The 25,907-nt window shown below is 41.7% G+C and overlaps 2 protein-coding genes across 5 annotated transcripts in view; one reads left to right on the forward strand and one right to left on the reverse strand.

The window, feature by feature from the left end:
• cbl (Cbl proto-oncogene, E3 ubiquitin protein ligase) overlaps window positions 1–11,173 on the reverse strand; it is a 151,679-nt gene extending 140,506 nt beyond the window's left edge. Inside the window, exon 1 of the mRNA XM_063038490.1 lies at window positions 10,766–11,173. Coding sequence (XP_062894560.1) covers window positions 10,766–10,921 — 156 coding nt within the window. The 5' untranslated portion in view covers window positions 10,922–11,173. The remainder of the gene's footprint in view (window positions 1–10,765) is intronic.
• Window positions 10,800–25,907, forward strand: part of drc12 (dynein regulatory complex subunit 12 homolog) — a 36,891-nt gene continuing 21,783 nt past the window's right edge. For 2 of the 4 annotated variants that reach the window (XM_063038491.1, XM_063038494.1), the window contains exons 1-4: window positions 10,800–10,891; window positions 11,182–11,260; window positions 20,702–20,778; window positions 23,486–23,551. In XM_063038491.1, the coding sequence (XP_062894561.1) occupies window positions 11,247–11,260; window positions 20,702–20,778; window positions 23,486–23,551 (157 nt within the window). In that variant the 5' untranslated portion in view covers window positions 10,800–10,891; window positions 11,182–11,246. Of the gene's footprint in view, window positions 10,892–11,181; window positions 11,261–12,499; window positions 12,707–18,493; window positions 18,616–20,701; window positions 20,779–23,485; window positions 23,552–25,907 lie in introns of those variants that run through there. The other 2 variants (XM_063038493.1, XM_063038492.1) reach the window with 2 other exon arrangements.

Below are 25,907 nucleotides of genomic sequence, written 5' to 3' on the forward strand. Positions count from 1 at the left end.
AACAATGTGGAAAGATAAATTTAAACTAAAATTTATTGTAGGTTATTGATTCCAACAATAATTTGTAATCAAAGTGCCAATACATTTGGACAGATGATAAAACATTTCAAAACAGGAACAAAAAAGCACTACTTTGCCAGTTTTGAAAGAAGAAATACCCAGTTCATCTACATAGCAAATAGTTACATCAAGCACTGACTGAGCCTCCTTCTGATAAATTAGCTCCTGAGACAGACTCTGAAACAGTTCTTTTCATTGACAACCTTGTGTCTTGTCCTGATGGTTTTTATTATTCTTTCAATAAATATGGATGCTGCTAGCAGTACCAGCATTTATTGCCTATCTCTGATTATTGATAGCTACAACGCTGGATCATATAAATCAAAGTGGGCAAGGATGGTGTCATTTCACCCCTGAATGCATTACTTGGTCACCTTTCCTAATACTATCTTGATTTAACTTGCAGATTTAAAAATACCTGAATTTAAATTCTCTAGTTGCCATGGTGGAGTTCAATTTAAGTATTTGAACCAACAGTCCAGAACACTACCTACTGGTGCAATAAATTAACTATTATGCTACTATAATAGAAATTGGTCAGATGTAGAAGGAATGTATGATAGTGCTGATTTCAATTACACTCCCAGAGGTCAACTGACTCCTCCGTGCTGTAACATCCCATCCGACACACCTACCTCCCCTTCCACCAAAAATAAAAAACACAATCTAGCAATGGCAAAAGAGCTGGTTAAAGACCCCATTGTTAGGAAGATACTTCTCATGTTTCACGAGATTGTTCTAGTTGCCTATCCTACAGAAACATGTTGGCATTCCCCTATCATGGAGCAGAGAGAAAGTGTTTATACAGTTACAAGAAAAAATTTGTGAACCCTTTGCAATTACCTGTTTTTCTGCATTAATTACTATTTGAAGTCAGGTGTTCCAATCAGTGAGATAAGATTGGAGGTATGGGTTGTGGAGGTGCCCTGCCCTATAAAAATGCACACAAAGTCAGGTTACTGCACAGCCTGCTCTTCTCAAGAAAGATCTGTTTATGTGCACCATGCCTTGATCAAAACAACTTTCAGAGGACCTTGGAAGCAGAATTGTAGATATACATGAAGCTGGAAAAGACTACAAAAGCATTTCTAAAGACCTGAATGTTCATCAGTCCACACTAAGAGAAATTGTCTAGAAATGGAGGAAATTCAGTACTTCCGCTGCTCTCCCTAGGAGTGGGTATCCTGCAAAGATCACACCAAGAACACAACATGCAATGCTGAAGGAGATGAAAAAGAACCCAAGGGTAACAGCAAAAGACCTGCATAAATCTCTAGAACTTGCTGAAGTCTCTGTTCATGTCTCCACAATAAAAAAAACACTGAAGGAGAAGGTGTTCATGGAAGGACACCACAGAGGAAACCACTGCTCTCCAAAAAAAAAACACATTGCTGCATGTCTCAAGTTTGCAAAGGACCACCTGGATGTTCCACAGCACTTCTGGAATAATGTTCTATGGACATGTGAGAAAAAAATTGAACTTTTGGGGAGAAATGCACACCACAATGCTTGGAGAAAAAGGGCACTGCACACCAACACAAAAACCCATGAAGCATGGTGGAAAAAGCATCATGATTTGGGGCTGCTTTGCTGCCTCAGGGCCTGGACAGTTTGTAATCGTTCAGGGAACAATCAACTCAAAATTTTATCAAAACATTTTACAGGAGGATGCCAGGGTAGCAGTCAGTCACTTGAAGCTTAATAGAAGTTGGATGATGCAACAAGCTGATGATCTGAAAGACAAGAGTAAATCAACAACAGAATGGTTTAAAAAGAAAAAGTGTTTTGGAATGGCCAAGTCAGAGCCCAGACCCGAACCCAATAGAGATACTGTGGCATGAGCTGAAGAGGGCTGTTCATGCAAGGGATCCCAAAAATATTGATGAACTGAAACGGTTCTGCATGGAGGAATGGTCTAAAGTTCCTCCTTGCCGTTGTGCAAGTCTGATCAGCAGCTACAGAAAACATTTGGTGGAGGTTATTGCTACTAAAGAAGGTTCTACCAGTTATTAAAAACAAGGGGTCACATACCTTTTCCACCCTGGACTGTGAATGATTAAACAATGTATTCAATGAAGACATGCAAAGTACAACCATTTGTTATTTATTTAGGCAGTGTGTCTATTATTGTGACTTTGATGAAGATCAGACCACATTTTATGAGTAATTAATGAAGAAAACCAGATTATGTGCAAAGGGTTCAGAAACTTTCTTGCAACTGTATATCATAGGGAGTTTCAAAAGTATGAGTAAGGAAGCTTTTCTAAAACAGTATTGGAAGGAACTACACCTGGAAAACTGTTAGGGTCTCCTTACTCACAAGGGCTTACACTGCCATTGACGCAAACAGCAAAGGTTCAATTAATATATGAATGAAGGGGCTGCCACATGAAGATATTGGGTCTTTCCTTTCTGAAGTTTAGCAAAATGAGAAGTGATCTTATAAAACACTTAAGGATGAGAGAAATGTTTTTGAATAAAATAAGGATTAATTATGGGAATCTGGTAGAAAAGTAAAGCTGAATACAAAATCAGGTCAATTTTATGAAATGGAAGATAGGCTAGATGTGATGCATGGCCTTATCCTTCTCCATTTCCTTGCATTTTTATAGATCACTGCCACCTCTGCCATATTGTCTAGAACACATCACATAACAAAGACCAGGAACTTGCAAAAGTTATTGGAGAAGATTTTTTTTTGCAGCCAAAGGGACAGCTGGTAATTGAAAGGCTTTTAAAAGTGAGGTAGAGTGTTCAGGATCTGCACATTCTTGTTAAGAGTGAAGGGCAAGGCTGGCAGGTGTATAGAACTCTGGATGACAAGGGATAGAGGCTCTGCTCAAGAAAAGGAGTCATAGGTCAGGTACAGGCAGCTGGGATTGTGAATCCCTGGACAAATATAGGGGATACAGGAGTACACTCAAGAAGGAAATCAGAAGGGCAAAAAGGGGACATGTGATAGCTCTGGCTAAGAGTGAGAATCCAAAAAGATTTTCTAACTACATTAAGGAAAAAGGAGTAACTAGAGAGAGAATAAGGTCTCTTAAAAACCAAAATTAACATTGTGTGAAGCCACAGATGATGAGAGTTCCTCAATGAATATTTCTCCCATTTTTACCATGGAGAAGGATATGAAAACTTCAGACCTTGAGATGATTAACTGGGATGTTTTGGGGATAGTCCGCATTACAGAGGAAGCACTGGATGTAATAAAGGTAAGTAGATATATTTTCATGGCTTGAGCAGGAATATCCAAGAATACCATTCAAAACTAGGGGAAGAAACTGCAGAAGCTCTGGCTAAGATCTATGCATTAGCAACAGGTAAATACCAGAAGACTGGAGGGTGGCAAATGTTGTCCCTTTATTAAAGAACAGGGGCAAAAGAAAACTTGGGAACAATAGATCGGTAAGCCTAACATTTGTGACAAGATATACAAGCATTTGGAAAGATAAGAGTTGATTAGTGATAGTCAGTGTGACTTTGTGCATGGAAGATCATGTCTCACAAATTTGATTTTGTGTTTTTTTTCCCCCGAAATAACCAACAAGCTCAATCAAGGCAGGTGGTAGCCGTAGTCAATATTAACCAGTAGGCCTTTGATCAGGGTAGGCTGCTCTGCAAAATTAGACCGCATGGGATCCAGGGAGAACTAAATGGATGCAACACACTCAAGATGCTAGAGGAACTCAGCAGGTCAGGCAGCATCTATAGATTTTGTGTGTGTGCTGCTTGGATTTCCAGCATCTGCAAATTTTCTCTTGCTTGTAGCCAAATGTATGCACATTTGGCTTGATAGCAAGAAGCAGAGAGCAATAGTATGTGGTTGTTTTTCAGACTGGAGGCCATGACCAGTAGTGTTCCTTAGTAGGGCCTAGCGCTAGACCCATTGCTGCTTGTCATCTACATCACTGATTTGATGAGAATGTATTAGAAATGGCAAATTTGCAGATAACACTAAATTAGGTGATGTCATAGATGATTACCAGGATTTACAGAGGAATCTTGATCAGCCAGGTAAATGTATCAACGAATGGCAAATGGAGTTTAATTCAGATAAATACAAGGTGAATACATCTGGGAAGACAAATCAGGGTAGGAATTTCACAGCTAACAATAGGCTCTGGGGGTAGAATCCAGAGGGACCCTAGGTCCCTCTGTTCTACAAAAACATGCTTCCCAGAAAGTGGCATTATAAGTGGATTAGGTGGTAAAGAAAGTTTTTTGCTATGTTGGCCTTCATCAATCAGGGGACTCTCAGTACTGAGGTTGGAATGTAATGTTGCAGCTATACAAGACATTGGTGAAGCTGGATTTGAAGTTCAGTTTTGGTCTTCCTGCTATAGGAAAGATGGCATTGAACTGGAAAGAGTGCAGAGGAGATTTACAAGGATGCTGCAAGGCTTCAATTGACTGAGTTGTGGAGAGGTTGAATAGGTTGAAACTTATTTTTCCATTGAAGCACAGAAAAATGAGAGGTGATCTTACAAAGTTATACAAAAATCATGAGCGGTACAGATAGGGAATGTACACAGTCTTTCTCCCAGGGTTGGGAAAATTTAGAACTGCAGAGCATAGGCTTAAGGTGAGAAGGAAGATATTTGATAGGAACATGAGGGAGAAAGATTTCATCCAGAGTAGTCAATACTACTGAGCTGACAAAGGAAGAGATTGAGGCAGGTACATTAACAACATTTAAAATATACTTGGACAGGTAAACGGATAGGAAAAGTTTACAGGGATGTGAGCCAAAAAGTAGGCAAATGGAACTAGTCTAGATGGGAACCTTGGTCAAGATGGACTGGTTGGACTGGTTGGACTGAAGGGGCCATTTCCATGCTGTAAGACTCTAACTTATTTCTTTCCTTGAACTATATTATTGACCATTTGTATTTTTACTGCACATGTGGTTTATTTTGTAGATGTTTGACCAAGTTAAATCCTCAAACTTTTTACTGAAGGATTTGAATTTATTCTCTGGATTACCAATTCAGAAACATAACCACTGAAATAATTATTAGCATGTCCACTGATATCTCTATCTATTGCTTCCATTAACACAAGTCACAAGCTGGTGGAAAAACTGCATAGAAAATATTGGTCAAAAGTGTAAAGCCACACAAATTGAAAGTAGCCCTTCTTGCCCTATCTTACGCTGATTTTCACTTTCTTTAGATGTAAACATAAAATGGCAGCAAAAACTAATGAGTCAGTTTAGAACACATTTATTTGCAATTTCTGATGGTATATGAACACTTGATTCGGAACTGCGTGTGTTTAAAAAGAACTTTTTAAAGTGTAATGACAAGACTAAACCACATATTTCCTTCCAAAAACACAAACTGAGACACTGCAGCATATCGCAGATTGGACCAACAGGAATTACCCAACCAATAAAGTTTAAAATAAAATACAGATTTACGCATAGGTTGTATAAGGATATCAGAGTTTTGGGGCAATTCATACATCAGGTGAGTCTAAACTCTTAAAGAATTGTAGTCATGCTAAATGGACATTTTGCCAAGTTTACTCATCATGTACTGTACATAGCAGGAAACCAACTTGCACATAGACACATGACTCCCATGAACTGAGAAGTGAGAACTGCACATCTTATACATGATCTAACTGGGATATTGTGCTACAGGGTTAGTAACCTCTCCATATTATGAATTGTTAAGACCACACGAAGAGCAAAATTAGCTCAATTTACAAACCATACAATTAAACCAAAAAAAAAACAATTTGTTTATAATAACACTCATAAAGCAGTTAAATCTCCTAAAATGCTTTACAGGATGACTGACACTAAAAAAAAGTTTTTAAACTGGCAAAAGAGAGAAGAGAAAATCTGCAGATGCTGGAAATCCAAGCAACAAGTACAAAATGCTGGGGTAACTCAGCAGGCCAGGCATCATCTATGGAAAAAAAGTACAGTCAACGTTTCGGGCCAAACCCTTTGCTAGGACTGCCAAAGGGTCTCAGCCCAGAACATCGACTGTACTCTTCTCCATAGGTGCTGCCTGGCCTGCTGAGTTCCCCAGCATTTTGTACTTGTTGCAAAAGAGAGGAAAGACCCTTTTATCTGCAATGAGGCAATTAGGAGGCTATGTGCAGACCTATTTATCCACTTAGCTACACACAGATATTAAACTCTAAGGAATGACAGTCATATCTAACAGTTATGTGACTTTTTTTTAAAAAAAGCATTATCAAATGACGACACATATCACTACCTGCATGCACACAGACAATTAGATCACAGACAAATAAACATTGTGAATGTTTTTTATAAATTGAGCATTTCACACCAAGTAACCTGCTAATAAAAGAACATAAGGCAGTAGCACAGATAAAATAATGCACCTTAGTTTCACAGCTTTTCTTTTCCCCACTCCAAGAAAACAAAACATTAAATCTATCACATGGCATTAGATACAGAATGAATTTTACTTTTATGCCCCCCCCCAAAAACGCACGACACCGAAGGCTATGCCAGCTATTGTTGATGCTATGCATTCAGCAACCCTATAATACTAGTATCCCACTAAATTTCCTGCATACCATTCTCCTTACATTTGCGTGACTTCTCCCCAGATTCCACCACTACTGACACTAAGGGCAATTTGCAGCAGCCAATTAAACTACAAGGCTGCTCATTTTGGCGATGCAGGATGAAGATGAAACACTTGAGGGAAACCAAAACAAAGGAAGCACATGCAAATTTCACAGTGTTTCAGTTTAGAATTTTCCATTCTACCACCTTCCCCCCCCACCCCCCGCATCCTTAAATCTTGCATTTAGTTATAACTAGCAACTACATCAATGACCTGAAAGTGAACACATATTTGCACAAACTTTTCACAAGAGCTTGAATGTACAGTCAACATCCTTTCATGGGTTACAAAAGATTCAAAATTTCAAACTGCTTCTCAAGTTTGATCCTATTTAAACCTAATAATTGATATGATAACATATAACGCAAATAGAATCTGAACACCTTGAGCATATGGCCCTTTGAACTAAATTACTTGCCTGGTCATTTCAGAGAAGATTTGAGGCAACAATCTTGGTGGAATTTAGAGTAACATACAAAACAGACTAGGCAAAGATGGTATGTTTCTTTCCCTGAAGGACATTACTGAATGATATAAACTGTTATGATACTCAGTAATTTCACCATTAGCATTTTTGCCAACCACTCTTTAAAAGTCCAGATTTATTTAATTAAATACATTCCCCAACTGCCAGAGCCAAATTTAAACTAACTTTCAGCAGCAACTCAGATAGTTTGGGAATTCATGTCCCATTCCAGGCACACAAATCCAATCTACCTAGAGCCTCACCGCAGGAGTTAGATGCCACAAGTGCCATCTTTTACATGCCACAATAAGTCAATACTGTCTTTCCTATTAGATAGAGATAGAAGACTTCATGGTATTGTTTTAGAGTAAAGCATTTCAGGAAATATTTGAAGAGAATCTAGACAGTGGAGAGAGTGAGCAATTTTCGAGTTCCTGAATGTCAAGATCTCTGCAGATCTAACCTGGTCCCAACATATTGATGCAGCTATAAAGAAGGCAAGACAGTGGCTACATTTCATTAGGAGTTTGAGGAGATTTGGTTTGTCACCCAAAACACTCCAAAATTTCTACAGATGTACCGTGGAGAGCACTCTGTCTGGCTGTATCACCATCTGGTATGGGGGAGCTACTGCACAAGATCAAAAGCTACAGAAAATTGTAAAATTATTCAGCTCCATCTTGGGTACTAGCCTCTGTTGTATCCAAGACATCTTCAAGAAGCGGTGCCTCAGAAAGGCGACGTCCATTGTTAAGGACCCCAGCGCCCAGGACATGTCCTCTTCTCGTTGTTACCAGAAGCCTGAAGGCACACACTCAGCAATTCAGGAACAGCTTCTTCCCCTCTGCCATCTGATTTCTGAATGGACATTTAACCCATGAACACTACCTCACATTTTTAATATATTATTTGTTTTTGCACTATATTTATACACATACACACACTTCCTATAATTGATCTACTTATTTTTTGTTCTACGTTATCATGCCACTAAGTTAACAAATTTCATTGTTGGTGATATTAAATCTGCTTCTGATTCAGATTTTAATAAATACCTACAATGAAGAAGGAATAGGATGTGATGATAAGGTTAAGTGAAAAGAAGGATGCTCATATGCAGCATAAACACCAAAGTTGTTACAGTTCATTACTGGCTAAATTAACATTTCAAAAGATATTCTCCCAAGCACATTAGCCAATATTTAGCAATCAAGATTATAAACATACACATTACTACTTAAAGAATCGTACATACATACTTACCACCAGGTTCACTGGGGGGAAAAAAAATCAGGAGTTTAATTTTCCCCAGGGTTAGTCTAAAGTTATACCTGGAATCAGATGCTATCTGACTTGCCATATATTTTTAACATTTAGTGTTTTAATGTCAGATTTTCAGCATCTGCATTTTTTTTAAGTTTTCTATCATTGACCAGGATTGCCTTCTTTGTCTTTGTAACTCAAAACTGCATATCTAAAACACTCTTCTTCAACACATTTTATGCAATATTTAGATTCAGTTTCAAAACATTTTAAAAAGAAAATCTTATACTTCTATTTGTGCATAATTGGCATTTCATAAAACTTTATAAGCTCTACTGACAGAATATTTGGAACCAGATTCATACTCTTCATTCAACTATCGCTACAAAGGTTCTAAAATAAGAGAGTCAGAAATTTTCTTCAGTTACTACTGTGACCAAGTTAAATCAACAATGCACAGATGTATGCAAAGCAAGTCAATTCACATGCTTTTGGGAGCCAAAGAATTAAGGAGAAATGTTAGCATCTAACTTAATATGTGGTGTTATTAAGTTAAAAACTGGACACAAGTCAAAGTAAGGAATTGTTTAACACTATGAAATTTACTACTGACACAATATACGCCAAAGAAATGTGATAACTGGTAGAACGATTACAGGCACTGAAATAACCTGTACCTTACATGCAACAATGTTTCTGCAATAGTAGGTTATAAGAGCAAGACTGGCTGAAAGCCCATTAAGTATTGCACATACTCCCACCTGCAAATGAGAAAGAGACTAGCAACAACATTAAGACATCATTGCAATAAGATTTAGCAGGCAAGCATGCCAGTTTTGCCCATCTTTCATACCAATTTAAAACTTAGCAATAATTCCAAAATTCACAACTTTAACGGACACAAGTACAATCTGATTAACAAATTTTATTTACCTTCACTAGACTGGATCAATAATAACTAGAACACATTACTGTAGTTATAATCCCCACCTATTCTGTGGTACACTAATCTACCATTCAGCTATAAAAACAAAAGCAACACACAAAATGCTGGAGGAACTCAGCAGGCCAGGGCAGCGTCTATGGAAATGAACAAACAGTCAACATTTCGGGCTGAGACCCTTCTTCAGAAGTCAAAATAAGAAGGTGGGGGGGGTGACAGACGATAGGTGAAACTTTGAGGGGGGAGGGGTTGAAGTAAAGAGCTGGGAAGTTGATTGGCAAAGGAGACGAAGGGCTAGAGAAGGGGGAATCTGATAGAAAAGGACAGAAGACCATGGAAGAAAGGGAAAGAGGAGGAGAACCAGAGGGAGGCGATGGGCAGGTAAGGAGACAAGGCAAGAGAGGTAAATGGGAATGGTGAAGGGGGGGCAATTTAGCATGTGTGCTAATCAGTTCTTGTTATAATCTTGGAAATCAATGCCAATCCCCGGACAAGGGAAGACATCATCATGGAGGTACATGCCCGAGAGACCTCCCCCAGCAAGGAAAATGGTTATGGTCCATCCCATTATAGGCAGAAACTCTAGAGAAAACTCAATTAGGGTTATGGTCTTCTGGTTGTCAATGACCAATCATCTCACTCAATTCTGAGTCTCCTGTCTCACACACAAGAGGAAACAACCATTCTATTGTTCTTTATTGCACCCCACCAATTCTCCATACCCAGGCCTACCCCGGTACCTGGTATCCCCCCTCTCCTGTCCACCCCAACTGACCTATCTCCCCAAGTCCCCATTCATAATTCAAGATTCCACATGTCATATTCAGAGCCCTGTCTCTAGGTCTCTCTACCAACCCTCAGTTCCACTTTTCACTCCACACCCCCCCCCCACACGAACCAGCTAACCCCAGCCACACTGGCCGGCTTCCCTCCCCCCCCCCCCAATATTTCTCCTCCATTCAGCATCTTTCCCCACAACTCCCCCGGCATATTTCTCCCCACAGTCTCTCCCCCACCCACCCCAAAGGGTCTTCCAAATCTGCTCTCAACGGGCTCTCCCACCTCCCAACCCTGAACCTTCCCCATTGTTCCCCTAACCCCGCCGCTCTCCTCCCCTCACCCCCCAGTCTCCCTGCTCATACCTCCCACCACCACCACCACCCCTCCCCGCTGCCCGGTCCCTCTCCCCACCACCCCGCCTACCCCTCCCCCCACCTCCCGCTGCCCGGTCCCTCTCCCCACCCCACCCCCGCTGCCCCAACCTCTCTCACCTCGTCCTAGTTCCCCCCTCTGCTCCTCCACCCCAGGACCATCCACTTATTCCAACACCACCACCACCACCCCCCGCACCCTTTACTGGCTGCACCACCACCCTCCCCAAACCGTGACCAAGGTTCCACCTCTCAGCTCCCGCACCTTATCCATTAATTTCCAGCATTTCTCCACGGCTCTCTTGTCCACAACGCCCGCCTGTTGGTGCTGGTGCTGGTGGGGCTGGAAGGCGTCCTTCACCAGCCCAATGAAGCCGCCCGCTTTTCTCAGGTTACTGCCCCGCGCCGCCGCCGCCGCCATCAACAAGAATTGGAAGAAATTATAATTTACAAAAAATTATTTTTGTAACTTTTTTAAGCGGAGGCGAAAGGAGGGAACAATGCCCGTGAGGATTAGATGGCCGATATACTTCACGAAAAGCGCCGCTCGCTCGATCTTCGTCGCCCTGCTCGCATTATTTTAATTTCTAAAAAGCGGAATCGCCACTGAAATTTGCTTCTCGTTTTTTTTCTCTCCCTTCGCTCGTCCCGCCCTCCGCGCGCGACCGCCGCCGGGGTCAGAGGTCACCCAGAGGAAGAGGAAAGAGGACCGCGAAGGGACAACAGAAAGGGGGAGTGAAGTGCGCATGCGAATCAGCTGGTAAGGCAACTTTCATCATTGATGCTGGCGTTGGCAGGATGCTATTTACATCAGAACAAAAGCAAAAGAGGGAAGGGAAAAGAGCTAATATCAATACGAATACAGGTGATTGGTAGCAGGCCAGCCAGCACCTGTAATGAGATGCATCTGCATTTTCACAAGAGAGGCTGCAGATGCTGGAAATCGGAATCAACACAAAATGCAGAAGTAAATCAGCAGATTAGGCGCATCTATGGAGGGAAATGAAGAATCGAGATCCATTTTGCTTTGAATGGCAAAATTTACAAAATAAGCTACTGTTTCCATGTATGCAAACGAACGGAAAAGTAGAGAAGTACTTTACAGCCAATGTTGAAGTGTGGTCATTGTTCTAATAGCGGGACCATGGCAACTAATTTGTTCCCAAGTAAAAGGCAATCGATGAAAGACCAAATAACCTTAGAGCAGGGGTTCCAACCTTTTTTTATGCCATGGACCAATACTATTATGCAAGGGGTTCCTGGACTCAAGGTTGGGAACCCCTGCTTTAGAGTAATTTTGAGGGACCAAATATTAAACTGGAGACCAGTGATAGCTATAACCTTGCCTTTATGTTTTTCACCACCTTGTCAATGCAGAGAATCTTGAAACCAAGCTAATTTCTCCTTAGATGGGATAAAGAGACCATCTAATTCATCTGCCTTTGTAATGTGATACACTGAGTGCATGCCATTTTATATTTTAACCCAATTCTCACTCAATCACATGCCTCTAACGTCGCTGCCGTTTAGAGCAGCAATGAAGGTCCTCCATCTTTGGCGTTGTTCAGGGCTTCTTTTATCCTGTCTTTACTACTCAGTTTTCACTACTATCAGCCATGCAAATCCTGGGTGGAGACTCAGGAATACCGTTGCACTCAGATGTAGAAAGATTCTTCATTGCTGTTTCCATAACAATTTTGTTTTACCAATCAGGGTTGTCAGCCCTGAGCTGAACCCCACCCCCCCCCGAACCAGTGGACCTCTGGTTCTCTACGGTTTGACCTGTTCGGCTTGGGTGACCCCAGCAAAAGCCCTGACTTCAGCCAACATCGTGTTATTGAGGCACACAAGCCTCCAAACCACCCCAAGGCTATGGTCCTCTTGGAGATTAACCCACTTCTACTAAGGCAATATTTTCTGTGTGCAATATCACAAGATATTAATTGGTATAAAATATGTTGTCTCTCAAATCCACCACTCTCACTCCTCTTTACACCAGCGCACAGCAGTGGAAACTGTGAAAAGTTTCAAACTCCTGGGAGTGCACATTTCACACAGCCCCTTATGGTCCCAGAGCAGTCAGGAAAGCTCATGGATACTTCTACTTTCTGAGGAGACTGAAGAGAGCTGGATTTTGTGCATCTACGCTCGCGTCATTCTACAGATACATAGTGGAGAGCAGCCTAACAAGCTTCATCACTGCATGGTACGTACGGAAACTGCACTGCGGTGGTAGGAAAGCTCGACAATGAGTAGTCAAACTGCCCAACGCATCACCGGCACCAGCCTACCCACCATCAAAAACCTAGATACAGAAAGGTGCCCGAAAAGGGCCAGTAACATCACTCGCCCTGCTCATGGAGTGCTCGTCCCACTCCCATCAAGGAGGAGGCTACGTAGTTTCCACACCAGGACCCCCAGACTCAAAAATGGTTACTTTCCCCAAGCAGTAAGGCTGATCAACACCTCCACCCTCTACACCCACCCCTCCACACACCCACAACCACGACATTATCATTTCCTGCCCTGTCAGTCACTATATGTACAGAAACTACTGTGCCTAGTATCGCTTTATGGACATACAAACAATTGATGTACAATATATAAGTTATCATATGTATTGCTATTTATTGTGTTTTTTATCATTATTGTGTTCTTTATCTTATTGTGGATTTTTTGTGCTGCACCGGATCTGAAGTAACAATTACTTTGTTCTCCTTTACACTTGTGTACTGGAAATGACATGAAACAATCTTGACTATCTAACCACAGCAGTCCCTCCTGGTAGCAAAGTAAAGCATATAAATTGCAACAAAATAGGCTATATATGAAGTAAGAGGGTTGGCAAATTGGTTGAATTAAATACTTGGATATTAATATTGTGATATATTCCAACATAACACTGGATAGAGCATGGAAGAAAACAAAATAGACAGTTAACCCAATCACCAATATATAATTTCATAAGAGATATCAGGCAGCTTCCGAAGAGGAAGTGCAAGAGGATGTATTCATATTCGGTGAAACATAATGAAAATAAATGAGTCACCGGCTCACAAGGTTCATAAATAAGCAATGAGAAATAGCAATGGAATCTACATGATTAGACAAAGAAGGATTAAATGTGTGAAGAGGTAGATTAAGAATGGGCAAGAATTGACAAATAGAGAATAATGCAGGAATATGTGACATTCACCATCTCCAAAGGAAAGGTCAATTAAGAGCAGATCTGGGTGTACTAATGTAGGACTAGCAAAAGGCTAGTATGTAGGTACAGTCAGTATAAAGGTCAGCTAGCAGAATGCAAAGTAAGGATGTTGTGCATCATGTATCCACAGCACTGGTGGGAGCACATTCAAAGTACTGCTTACAGTATTGGCAAGGCGTTAACATTGTGGAAGCAGTTCAGAGAAGGTTTACTAGACTAATGACTGAAGTGGGTGGGTTGTGTTATGAGGGAAGGTTGGACAGCTTATCTTCTAAGCATTATGGAAGAGAAGAAAAGGTCTAGACTGAACACACAATTACAGGTTATGATAGGTTGAAGGTGGATTGGATGTTTGCTCTTGCATGAGAATTTAGAATGGTGGATCAACGTTTTAAAATAACCTCCCCTCCCCCCCATGCAATTAAAGTAAAGATAAAATCAAATTTCTTTCTTAGAGGGTCATGAATTCTTTTACTAAGAGGGTGTCAAAAGCAATTCAGCGTTCGGATGTCCATTCACAGTAAGAGGAGATACACCTGGTACACCCTCTAAATACCTCCACATTAAGCAAGTAGACTTGAAATTGGACATGTTCTCCAGAAGGGAGGTTCACTTTGGTGAATCAGAAACATAAAATGGACTTCAGATCCACCAGAGTAAGGTAGGTGGCCAAAGTGTGAAAGGAAACTATGCCACCTGAGAGTGGATGCCAGGTCCCCATAGATCTCCAGGTGATGCCAAGACTTCACAGATCACCAGCTGATGCCATAATTCCACAGAAGTCCAGATGTTGTCAGGTCTCCACGGAACTCTTTGCAAGCATTAGAAAACAATGCAGAAATAATATCTGAGCTTGGACTTGCCTTGCATCAATTGACTGCTGTTTGTCATTGAACGAATCGCTACAAAGATGATTCTTCTTCTCCAGTACTATCTTTTCAAACTATGTCCATAAGCATAGGAGCAGAATTAGGCCATTCAGCCCATCGAGTCCATTCTGCCATTTCTATGGCTGATCCTGGATCCCATTCAACCCCATACACCTACCCTCTCAGCATATCTCTTGATGCCCCGACCAAGCAGGAATCTATCAACTTCTGCTTTAAATATACCCATGGACTTGGCCTCCACCGCAGTCTGTGGCAGAGCATTCCACAGATTCACCACTCTTAGGCTAAAAAAAATTCCCCTTTACTCCTGTTCTAAAAGGTTGCCCCTCAGTTTTGAGGCTGTGCCCCCTAGTTCTAGGTAGCCCCACCAGAGGAAACATCCTCTCCACATTCACTCATGTCCTTTCAACATTCAACAGGTTTCAATGAGATCCCCTCCCCCCCATTCTCCTAAATTCCAGTGAGTACAGGCCCAAACACTCCTCATATGTTAACCCCTTCATTCCTGGAATCACCCTTGTAAACCTCCTCTGACTCTGTCCAATAACAACACATCCTTTCTGAGATAAGGGACACAAAACTGTTGACAATACTCCAAGTGCAGCCTGACTAGTGTCTTATAAAGCTTCAGCGTTATCTCCCTTGTTTTTATATTCTGTTCCCCTTGAAATAAATGCCAACTTTGTACTTGCCTTCTTTACCACAGAATCTTCTCCCTATTTAGATAATAGTCCGCACTATTGTTCTTTTTACCAAAATGCATTATCGTACATTTCCCAACACTGTATTCCATCTGCCACTTTTTTTGCCCTTTCTTCCATTTTGTCCTGCTGCAATTGTATTGCTTCCTCAGCACTACTCACCCCTCCACCTATCTTCGTATCATCCGCAAATTTTGTCACAAAGCCATCAATTCCATTCTCCAAATCACTGCCAAACAATGTGAAAAGTAGCGGTCCCAATACTGACCCCTGAAGAACACCACCAGTCACGGGCAGGCAACCAGAAAAGGCCCCCTTTATTCCCACTTGCTGCCTCCTGCCTGTCAGCCATTCCCTTATCCATGCCAGACTCTTTCCTGTAACACCATAGGATTTTATCTTGTTAGGCAGCCTCATGTGTGGCACCTTATCAAATGCCTTCTGAAAATCTAAGTAATGACATCCACTACCTCTCCTTTGTCCACCCTGCTTGTTACTTCCTCGAAGAACTCTAACAGATTTGTCAGGCAAGATTTCCCTTTGCAGAAACTATGCTGACTTTGACATTTTATCATTAGTCTCAAGTACCCCAAAACCTCATCCTTAATAATAGACTCCAACACTTTCCCAACCACTGAGGTTTGGCTAACTGGCTTATAATTTCCTCTCTTTTGTCTTCCTCCCTTCTTAAAGATTGGAGTGACATTTGCAATTTTCCAGTCCTCCAGGACCATGCCAGAATCAAGTGATTCTTAGAAACATAGAAAACCTACAGCACAATACAGGCCCTTCGGCCCACAAAGCTGTGCCGAACATGTCCTTACCTTAGAACTACCTAGGCTTACCCATAGCCCTGTATTTTTCTAAGCTCCATGTACCTATCCAGGAGCCTCATAAAGACCCTGTTGTTTCCGCCTCCACCACCGTCGTCAGCAGCCCATTCCACACACTCACCACTCTCTGCGTAAAAAACTTACCCCTGACATCTCCTCTGTACCTACTTCCAAGTACCTTAAAACTGTGCCCTGTTGTGCTAGCCATTTCAGTCCTGGGAAAAAGCCTCTGACTATCCACATGATCAATGCCTCTCATCATCTTATACACCTCTATCAGGTCATCTCTCATCCTCCATCACTCCAAGGAAAAAGGCCGAGTTCACTCAACCTGTTCTCATAAGGCATGCTCCCCAATCCAGGCAACATCCTTGTAAATCTCCTCTGCACCCTTTCTATGGTTTCCACATCCTCCCTATAGTGAGGTGACCAGAACTGAGCACAATACTCCAAGTGGGGTCTGCTCAGGGTCCTATATAGCTCCAACATTACCTCTCAGCTCTTAAACTCAATCCCATGGTTGATGAAGGCCAATGCACCGTATGCTTTTTTAACCACAGAGTCAACCTGCATAGCAGCTTTGAGTGTCCTATGGACTCAGACCCCAAGATCCCTCTGATCCTCCACACTGCCAAGAGTCTTAAAAGATCATGACCAATGCATCCGTTATCTCTTTAGCAACCTCTCTCAGGACGGTAGGGTGTAGTCCATATGCTCCAGGTGACTTATCCATTTAAGAGCTTTCAGTTTGCCTAGCACTTTTTCCTTTGTAATAGCAATGGTACTCACTTCTGCTCCCTGATATTCACAGACCTCTGGCATACAGCCAGTGTCTTCCACAGTGAAGAATGAATCAAAGTACTTATTAAGTTCATCTGCCATATCTTTTCCCCCTTCACTCCCTCACCAGCATCATTTTCCAGTTGTTCAATATTAACTCTCTCCTCCCTTTTGTTCTTAAAATAACTGAAAAAACTTTTAGTATCCTGCTTTATATTATTGGTTAGTTTGTCCTAATATTTCACATATGTAGACATTTATCTCCAGTCTAACTCCAATTTTACCTTAAACACAGTTCCTTGATCTGCTTAGTCCATGCCGAGGCCTGATCAATATTTCAAACCTGAACTCTTTCAGGATTCAACAGACTACTTACTACCTAAGTAATTGAACAAAAGGACAAGAACAGATTTGATGCCATCTGCAAAATTAACATTATTGCAGAGCCTTTGCGCCAGTCAGAACGTGACAGGAGTAAAGGTATATTTGACCTGGGCATGGTCCTTTCACAAGATTCACTTCATGACCACTTCCCCCCTACTCTTTTCATCTTGGCTGTTCGCTACATTATTGATTTTTCCCATTCCCTTTTCTTGACAAACTATTACAATTCCATCATTTAACACCTGATTTTAGATAATTATATTCATTTTAGAAAAAAGACATATTATCATAGATACTGTAAGTGTTAATATTCTGAATGTCAAATATAAAATAGTGAAGAAGGGTCTCGGCCCAAAACGTTGACTGTTCATTCTTTTCCATAGATACTTCCTGACCTGTTCAGTTCCTTGGCATTTGGTGTTTATAAGAGTGATCTTGAGCTATATTATACTAATATATAAACACATTTATACTTAATTTTAATATATTTATTAAATAAAGAGAAGTCTGTCTCGTATTCTTTTCTTTCCTTGCGTTACTGTATCCCTTTATTTACTGATAGACACAGAGAGAGTGAGCAATTTCAAGTTCCTGGGTGAGAACTAACCTAGACGCAACATATCAATGCAGCTATAAAGAAGGCAAGACAGCAGCTATATTTCATGAGGAGTTTGAGGAGATTTGGTTTGTCAACTAAAACACTCAAAAACTTCTGCAGATGTACTGTGGAGAGCATTTTGACAGGATGTATCACCGTCTGGAGGGGTGGGGGGGACACAAGATCGAAATAGATTGCAGAAACTTGTAAAATTGGTCAGCTCCATCATGGGTACTAGCCTCCGTGGTATCCAAGACCATCTTCAAGGAGCGATGCCTTAGGAAGGCGGCGTCCATCATCAAGGATCCCCAGCACCCAGGGCATGCCCTCCTCTCATTATTACTGCTTATTTTATTTACGCTATTTTGCACGACTTATCTTAATTTAACTATATAATATATATATTTTTAATGTAACTCAGTTTTTTCTCTATATTTATTTTATCATGTATTTCATTGTACCGCTGACGTAAAGTGAACCAATTTCACGACATATGCCGCTGATATTAAATCTTATTCTGTTTCTGACTGCGGAGGCGACCGACGCCTGAGAAATTCTGCTTTATCCGCCAGTCTCAAAGATGGCCGACGACCAGTTGCTTGAATCAGGGTACAGTATCCTGGCAACAAGCGCTTGTGCTGCTTAGCAACATCAAACATTGATACTGAATCCCCTCCCTTGCACTCTACTGATGGGTTACACTGGTTTGAATGACATTCAGGTACGACTGCTGAATGATGAATTCACATGTCAATCAAAACGTCACGCTCAGTTAGGCGGGGGGACTGCCGCTGCGAGTCTGTTGCTCCATACCCGAGTCCCGGCAAGACCATCCTTGGAACAACCGGTTCTGATCAGTGTAGAGTCACATCCATCCCACTGGCTGTATTGGTGTAAATATTTATTTTGTAATTGTTGAAAGATCCATGCTATGCTACGCTATGCAAAGTCTTTTATAACTTCAAAAAACGTGGTTGTTTCGATTCTCTCTGCAATTCTATAATATATTACATTTTCATTTTTTATGTTTTTCCCTATCTTAAGAAATGTATGTGGACAGTGAAAACAAAGGGTAAAAACTTCTATTTTAATTTATCTGCTTCTTTTTTCCCTTCTATTTTCTCTTTGTTCAATGATTGCTGCGTTTTATTTGAACGTGTGGCGCTTATTCTATTCAGGGTTAATCGTTATGGCACGCACCAAAACGAAATGTTAGGTTCGGAGTGAACTACTTTGATCACGTGTGTAGTTAAACATAGAAAGGGGCAAGCGAGGATGACCACTTTCCTTCCAAGAACAAGTAGTGCTTTAATACCTTTGGTAGATTCAGTTCGGAGATCAACGTAACAATTTGGTAGTTTCATGGTTACGATTAAACCAATTATTTGAATTTAAATTCTACTACTTTGGAATGAGGTTTAAGCTCACATCTCCAGAATTAATGTCCAGACCCTTACATACCAGTACTTAACCACTATGCTACTGTCCTTTATGTTATTAACCGCAGGACTCAGATCTTTAAGGTTGCTATAGTTAGGAGGTAGTAGTAGGGATAAACTCCCACTACCTATCAAATACTCCCAATGATGTGTGCCTCAAATAGCCTCTGAAAGCCAAGTCCAGCTCCTGGCCTTCACCTGTTACTCAGCTCCTAAGCCCAGTGGAACCGTTTCTACTGACGGGAGAAGGGGCAAAGGCGGGTTACTGGCGCCTTACTTTGGGCAGATGGAGCTCACCAACCGTGTTTGGCAACTCATCAAAGAGAAGGAAATCTCTGATCTCAAACCTCCGCTGCCTTGCGGCTATACCCGCGCATGGGGAAGGCTTCGGGAGTAAACCCCGAGGGAAAAATCCGGAGCTGGAGTCCCTAAGGCAGTCCTACGTTGAGTTTGACAATGACTGGCAACTCCTATAACACCGCTGGTACCAAACTGCATCGGTCTCTGCCGTCCCTTTGCATTCCTCAGCTGCGTGGAGAGGGGGAACTTACTACATGGACAACAACTTACTCTCCATATCGTACTGTCCTGGCTTGCGTACTGGCTGGCTATCACGTAGACAGCGAGGACGCAATATACATGGTCGACTGCGACCAACGAAAGGCCCTCATTACTCAGACCATCAGCAGAAGACAGAGGCCACTGAAACACATTTTATTTCAAAATGATACATTTATATATCACCTTTCACAACCTCAGGGCATCCACATTGGGATAATGTAAGCACTTCTGTTTAAAGTCATTATTGAAATTGTGGCAACTGGTTTGCACAAAGAAAGCACTTATGAGCAAATTCATAATTCTCAGTTGATCAATAATTTCTGAAAAAACAGACAGTTCCCTGGACACTCTTTAAGTGGTTGTGTGATCATTATATTAACCTATTATATTAGAGGGCAACAGAGACTTTTGTTTTAATATTCAAGATTCAAAAAACTTTATTGGCATTCTAACCGTACATCAGCTCTGCAGGGCAAAATGAGACAGCGTTTCTCAGGAGCAGTGCAATCATAACATAACAAACGCAACACTAAATAATAAACCTATTTATATGATGTTCAACTCCTCCAAATATGCAGCCCCCTCCCCCCGGAACATTTAGCTAGTTTTTAATGCTCCATTGACTGGAGTGGGATTTGAATATATGACTTTCAAATTCAGAGGCGCAAGAGCTTTCAGCTCATTTTCTAGGCTTAGATCAGTGTCAAACATATACTTAAACATGGGCATGCTGAATTTTGTGGTTACCATTGAATAATGATCTACTTGCCATCTCCCCACTCACATTTCTTCACTGTTTATTTGCAGGCTTTTGGACATTCCTAGGAAAATGCCACCGAAGAATAAGGGAAAGGCAAAAAAAGGGAAGAAGAAAGCAACCAAAGGTAATGAGTGAAGCAAATGATAAGTTCTGTACTAAAGTCCGTTTTTCCCTTTCACACACATTCCAAAGCACAGCAGAGATATGAATTCAGTTCGTATTAGTTATAGTTTTAAGATCATCTTTGCTTTATTTTCCCCAATTTATACTGTTTTCTAACACATTCTCACTGATAATATGTTTTTGCTATACCACAATGATATCCACGGACCTAAGTGTATAAAATACTTCACGGGCATGTTAGGATAGTTGTGGGAAAGATGTTCCCCTGGCTGAGGAGCCTGTAACCAGAGGTCACAATCTCAACATAAGAAGTAGTTTACTTAAGACTGGAAAGAGAAAAAATGTCTTCACTCAGAGGGTGGTCTTTGGAATTGTCTACCCCAGAGGACTGTGGAACCTCAGTCTTTTATTGCATTTAAAACAATAGATTCTGCAAATGCTGGAGGTCTTGAGCAATGCACACAAAATGCTCGGCTGGTCAGGCAGCATTATGGAGGGGAGTAAATAGTTAACGCTTTAGGTTAAGACACTTCATCAACGCTCAGAGTGGTTGATATTTTTGGATATTAAATGACTCTAAAGCTATTGGGATGGGGATAGTACAGGAAAATGACAGGTCAGCCATGTTATTGCTCTTTTTTATCTCTATGCTGCCTCTGTACTCACCCAAAGTGTTTATGTTGTTCTGCTGCTACTGTCCATGGACCTGACTGTGGAACTGATCTTAGCAGGATCAGGGGCTGACCATGAGCTTAACACAGGGAAGAAAAGAATTGAAAAAAAAATTACTGACATTAATAAGTTCATGTTTATTGTCATTCAACCGGCAAACGAATCCTTGTTCCTTTGGACTAAGATGCACAACACAATACATATATCTCACACACACAATGCTGCACGTTCAGTAATAGATTAAGGCAACTGGGCTGCTCCAAAGAGCCCTATACGAGGTCATTCTTACCCTCAGTTTTCAGGCTCTATAATGAGTCAACCTATAGCTGGGGAAGTGATGACCCCCTCCTGTGAGACTGTTATTAACCTCTGTTTACCACACCCTGCCATTGTGGACACCCTGTGTAATACTGTACAATACTAGCATCACTTCTTATCTGGACGGTGTGAATGTTCACCCATTACTGTATTATATAATGGTAATTCTTGCACTACCATCTTCTCAGTGTGAACTTGGAAATTTTATAAATCTTATCATCTTTGACTTGTAAATCTTGTACATCTTATTTTTTAAATTATTACTTCTAATATTTGTGCACTTGTAATGCTACTGTGACCCTGTAACTTTCTTTGGGATCAATAAAGTCTCTATCTATCTAAAGTAATATTATAACTAGTAAGTTAACAAGTAAGATGCATTTGTGACACAAGTTAAAAAGTAAACAGTATAACATTACTGGCGTTTCATGTGTGTTGAGACCTGGGTGGCGGCAGGGTGTTTAGTATTCTTACGGCCTGGGGAAGAAGCTGTTTTCAAATTTTATTTCTTAAACCGCAGTGAAATCAATTTTATTTCTTAAACAATGTGCGAGATTCATTTACCTTTAACCCTGGCTGACAAATACTTTTAAACACAGCAGGAATTGAGCAGTGATGTGAAGTAAAGCTATTTGCTTTGCTGCAGGTAAATGATTAATTTGAGCCTTCTTTTCTATAATTCAACATGGGTTGAGATGAGTGCATTCCTCTGCCCACCACTCCTCCTCCCGCCCTATTAGATGCAGTATCAATAGCTGGCTGAGACCCATAGAATCTATAGTCTGTGAAACCAGGGCAGGAGGAGGGGTAATGCAGTGAACAGTGGGTGTTTAACAGTTGGAGTTGCCGTAATAGCACTGAACTGGGAATATGAGTGAAAAATAAAAAATCATAAACACAAGAGATTCTGCAGGCGTCCTGATGAAGGGTCTCAGACCGAAAAATCACCTGCTTATCCCTCCATTCATACTGCCTGACTTGCTGATTTCCTCCAACACTTGTGTGCCTGTGTGTGTGTGTTGGTTAAAATAGAAAATGGACAGTTAATGGTACATTAACTTTTCAAGTCATGTACCTTTTTTTGCCCCCAGATGCCGCCTTGCCTCACTAATCCAACATTTTCAGTTTTTTTTTCCAGATATCCACCATTTACAGAATTTTGCATTGGATTACACAGTCAGATTCTGTCAATGGGTAGCCTGAGAATCTGAATTTAGTTTTTAATTGTAATTTGTTAATAAATGTTAGAATGGTAAATGTAAAAACCCCTCACCCGTTCATGGATCTCCTCAAAAAAGCCAAGATACAAGCAGTAAAAGTAGAACTTGCTGCCATGTGGAACAGTTTAAGAAAAAAACATTGCAACATTTAAAAGGAGATTTGAAGCACATGTTAGATAAAGGTATAGGGACATTTTGGGGAAAGGGTAATTAGGTTGGGAGCCTTGCAATTGTATAAACAGCTGCTTTGACCAGTGTGGGTTGCTTCAGTACTGCAGACACTGTAATTCTGTTCCTCAGGAAATAGCTGTGCTCTGTAATCTGATCCTGGGACAGGCAAAAGAATACCTCAGACTGAGTTAATTTGAAAATAAGGACAATTTTATCAAGTAAATCTATTAATGCTCTTCTTTGTCTCACTGCCTCCTTGTTTGGCAAATCTCTTCCAATTCCTGGACTCTGTCCCATCCCAACCCCCAACCATTCCTCATGTCAAAGGAGACAATGTTGAAGAGAAATACGAACAAACTGTACATCAAGTGGAATCACTGAAAAACCAGTTAGGTAAGAGAGAATAATACAGTATTTAAAATTAAGTTGTCCTAAATTTATTAACTGTTGGAGAGATGGAGTAGAAATAAGGAGCTGAAATTGCATAGTGCCTGTCAGTGGTGCCACTAACACCCTACATTACCACCAGCCTGTCAGTTTTCCAAAGTCCCGGTTAAAAGCAGATACAAAACTCCAATAATCCAACGTTTGTGTGTTTGATGATGCTGGGCTGCCGGATTGTCTATTGGATGTTACTCTTCATATTAATGCAAGGAGACACTTTAAAGTCTTTATTAAATTAGGGAACTGTTAAATTAGTTTTTATTGCCAAAGTACAGTGGAAAGCTTTGTTTTGCAATGCCATCCATACAGATCATTTTGTCACAAAAGCAATAACAGAATCCGGAATATATCACTGTTACAGAGAAAGTGCAGTGCTAGCAGACAATAAGGTGCAAAGCCGTGACAATTATACAGTCGAGAGTCTATCTTATCGTACAAGAGGCCCTTTCAGTGGTCTTAGAACAGTGGAATAGAAACTGTTCTTGGGCCTGCTGGTACCCAATGGGAGAAGAGAGAATGCACAAGGTGGATGGGGGTCTTTGATTATGGTGGTTACTTTACTGAGGCAGTGAGAAGTGTAGACAGAGGCTGGTTTCAATAATGTAGTAAATTATGTCCATAATTCCCTGTAGTTTCTTACAGTCTCAGGCAGAGCAGTTGTCATATCAAGCTGTGAGTCATACAGATAGGATCCCTTGCACATGAAGTGCATCCAGCTGCAGCTTCTAACAGACCATGTTGAATGAACTCTGGATCATTCGGGAGGCTGAGAGAGTGATCAACAGGACACACAGGGAGGTAGGACACAGGAAACTGGGTGACTGTCAGGAGAGGGGAGGGGATAGGCAGCCAGTGCAGAATGCTCCTGTGGCCATTCCCCTCAATAACACTGGTGGATACTGTTGGGGGGGGGGGGGGAGGGGTGGTGGGAATGACCTAGCAGAGGAAAGCCACAGCAGACAGATCTCTGGCAACTGAGTCTGGCTCTGTGGCTCAGAAGGGAAGTTGGGGGAGGGAGAAGAAGAGGCAGGCTGTGGTGATAGGGGATTCGTTGGTTAGGAGAACAGACAGGCGGTTCTAGACACTAGACACTAGAATACTACAGCACAGTACAGACCCTTCGACCCTTGATGTTGTGCTGACCCATATATTCCTTTTTAAAAAAACGTACTAAACCGACACTAACCCGTAACCCTCTATTTTTCTTTCATCCATGTGCCTGACCAAGAGGCTCTTAAATACCCTTAATGTTTTAGCCTCCACCACCACCCCTGGCAAGTCATTCCTGGCACCCACAACCCTCTGTGTAAAAAACTTACCCCTGATGTCTCCCCTAAACTTCCCGCCCTTAACTTTGTACATATGCCCTCTGGTGTTTGCTATTCGTGCCTTGGGAAACAGGTACTGGCTATCCACCTTATCTATGCCCCTCATAATCTTGTAGACCTCTATCAAGTCCCCTCTCATCCTTCTACGCTCCAAAGAGAAAAGTCCCAGCTCTGCTAATCTTGCCTCATAAGTCTTGTTTTCCAATCCAGGCAACATCCCGGTAAATCTCCTCTGCACCCTCTCCATAGCTTCCACATCCTTCCTATAATGAGGTGACCAGAACTGAACACAATACTTATCCACTGATGTCTACTATAAGCCTACGGACTCTCACAGCTATCTGGACTATTCCTCTTCTCACCCTGTCTCTTGCAAAAATGCCATCCCCTTCTTGCAATTCTTCTGTCTCCGCCGCATCTGCTCTCAGGATGAGGCTTTTCATTCCAGGGTGAGGGAGATGTCCTCCTTTTTCAAAGAAAGGGGCTTCCCTTCCTCCACCATCAACTCTGCTCTCAAACGCATCTCCCCCATTTGATGCACATCTGCTCTCACTCCATCCTCCCACCACCCCACTAGGAATAGGGTTCCCCTTGTCCTCACCTACCACCCCACCAGCCTCCAGGTCCAACATATTATTCTCCGTAACTTCCGCCACCTCCAACGGGATCCCACCACTAAGCACATCTTTCCCTTCCCCCGCCCTCTGCTTTCCGCAAGGATCGCTCCCTACACGACTCCCTTGCCCATTCGTCCCCCCCATCCCTCCCCACTGATCTCCCTCCTGGCACTTATCCTTGTAAGCGGAATAAGTGTTACACATGCCCTTACACTTCCTCCCTCACCACCATTCAGGGCCCCAGACAGTCCTTCCAAGTGAGGCGACACTTCACCTGTGAGTCGGCTGGGATGATGTACTGCGTCCGGTGCTCCCGATGTGGCCTTCTTTCTGTTGGCGAGACCCGACGCAGACTGGGAG

The sequence above is a fragment of the Mobula hypostoma genome, chromosome X2 (genome assembly GCF_963921235.1).
Source record: "Mobula hypostoma chromosome X2, sMobHyp1.1, whole genome shotgun sequence".
NCBI lineage: Eukaryota > Metazoa > Chordata > Chondrichthyes > Myliobatiformes > Myliobatidae > Mobula > Mobula hypostoma.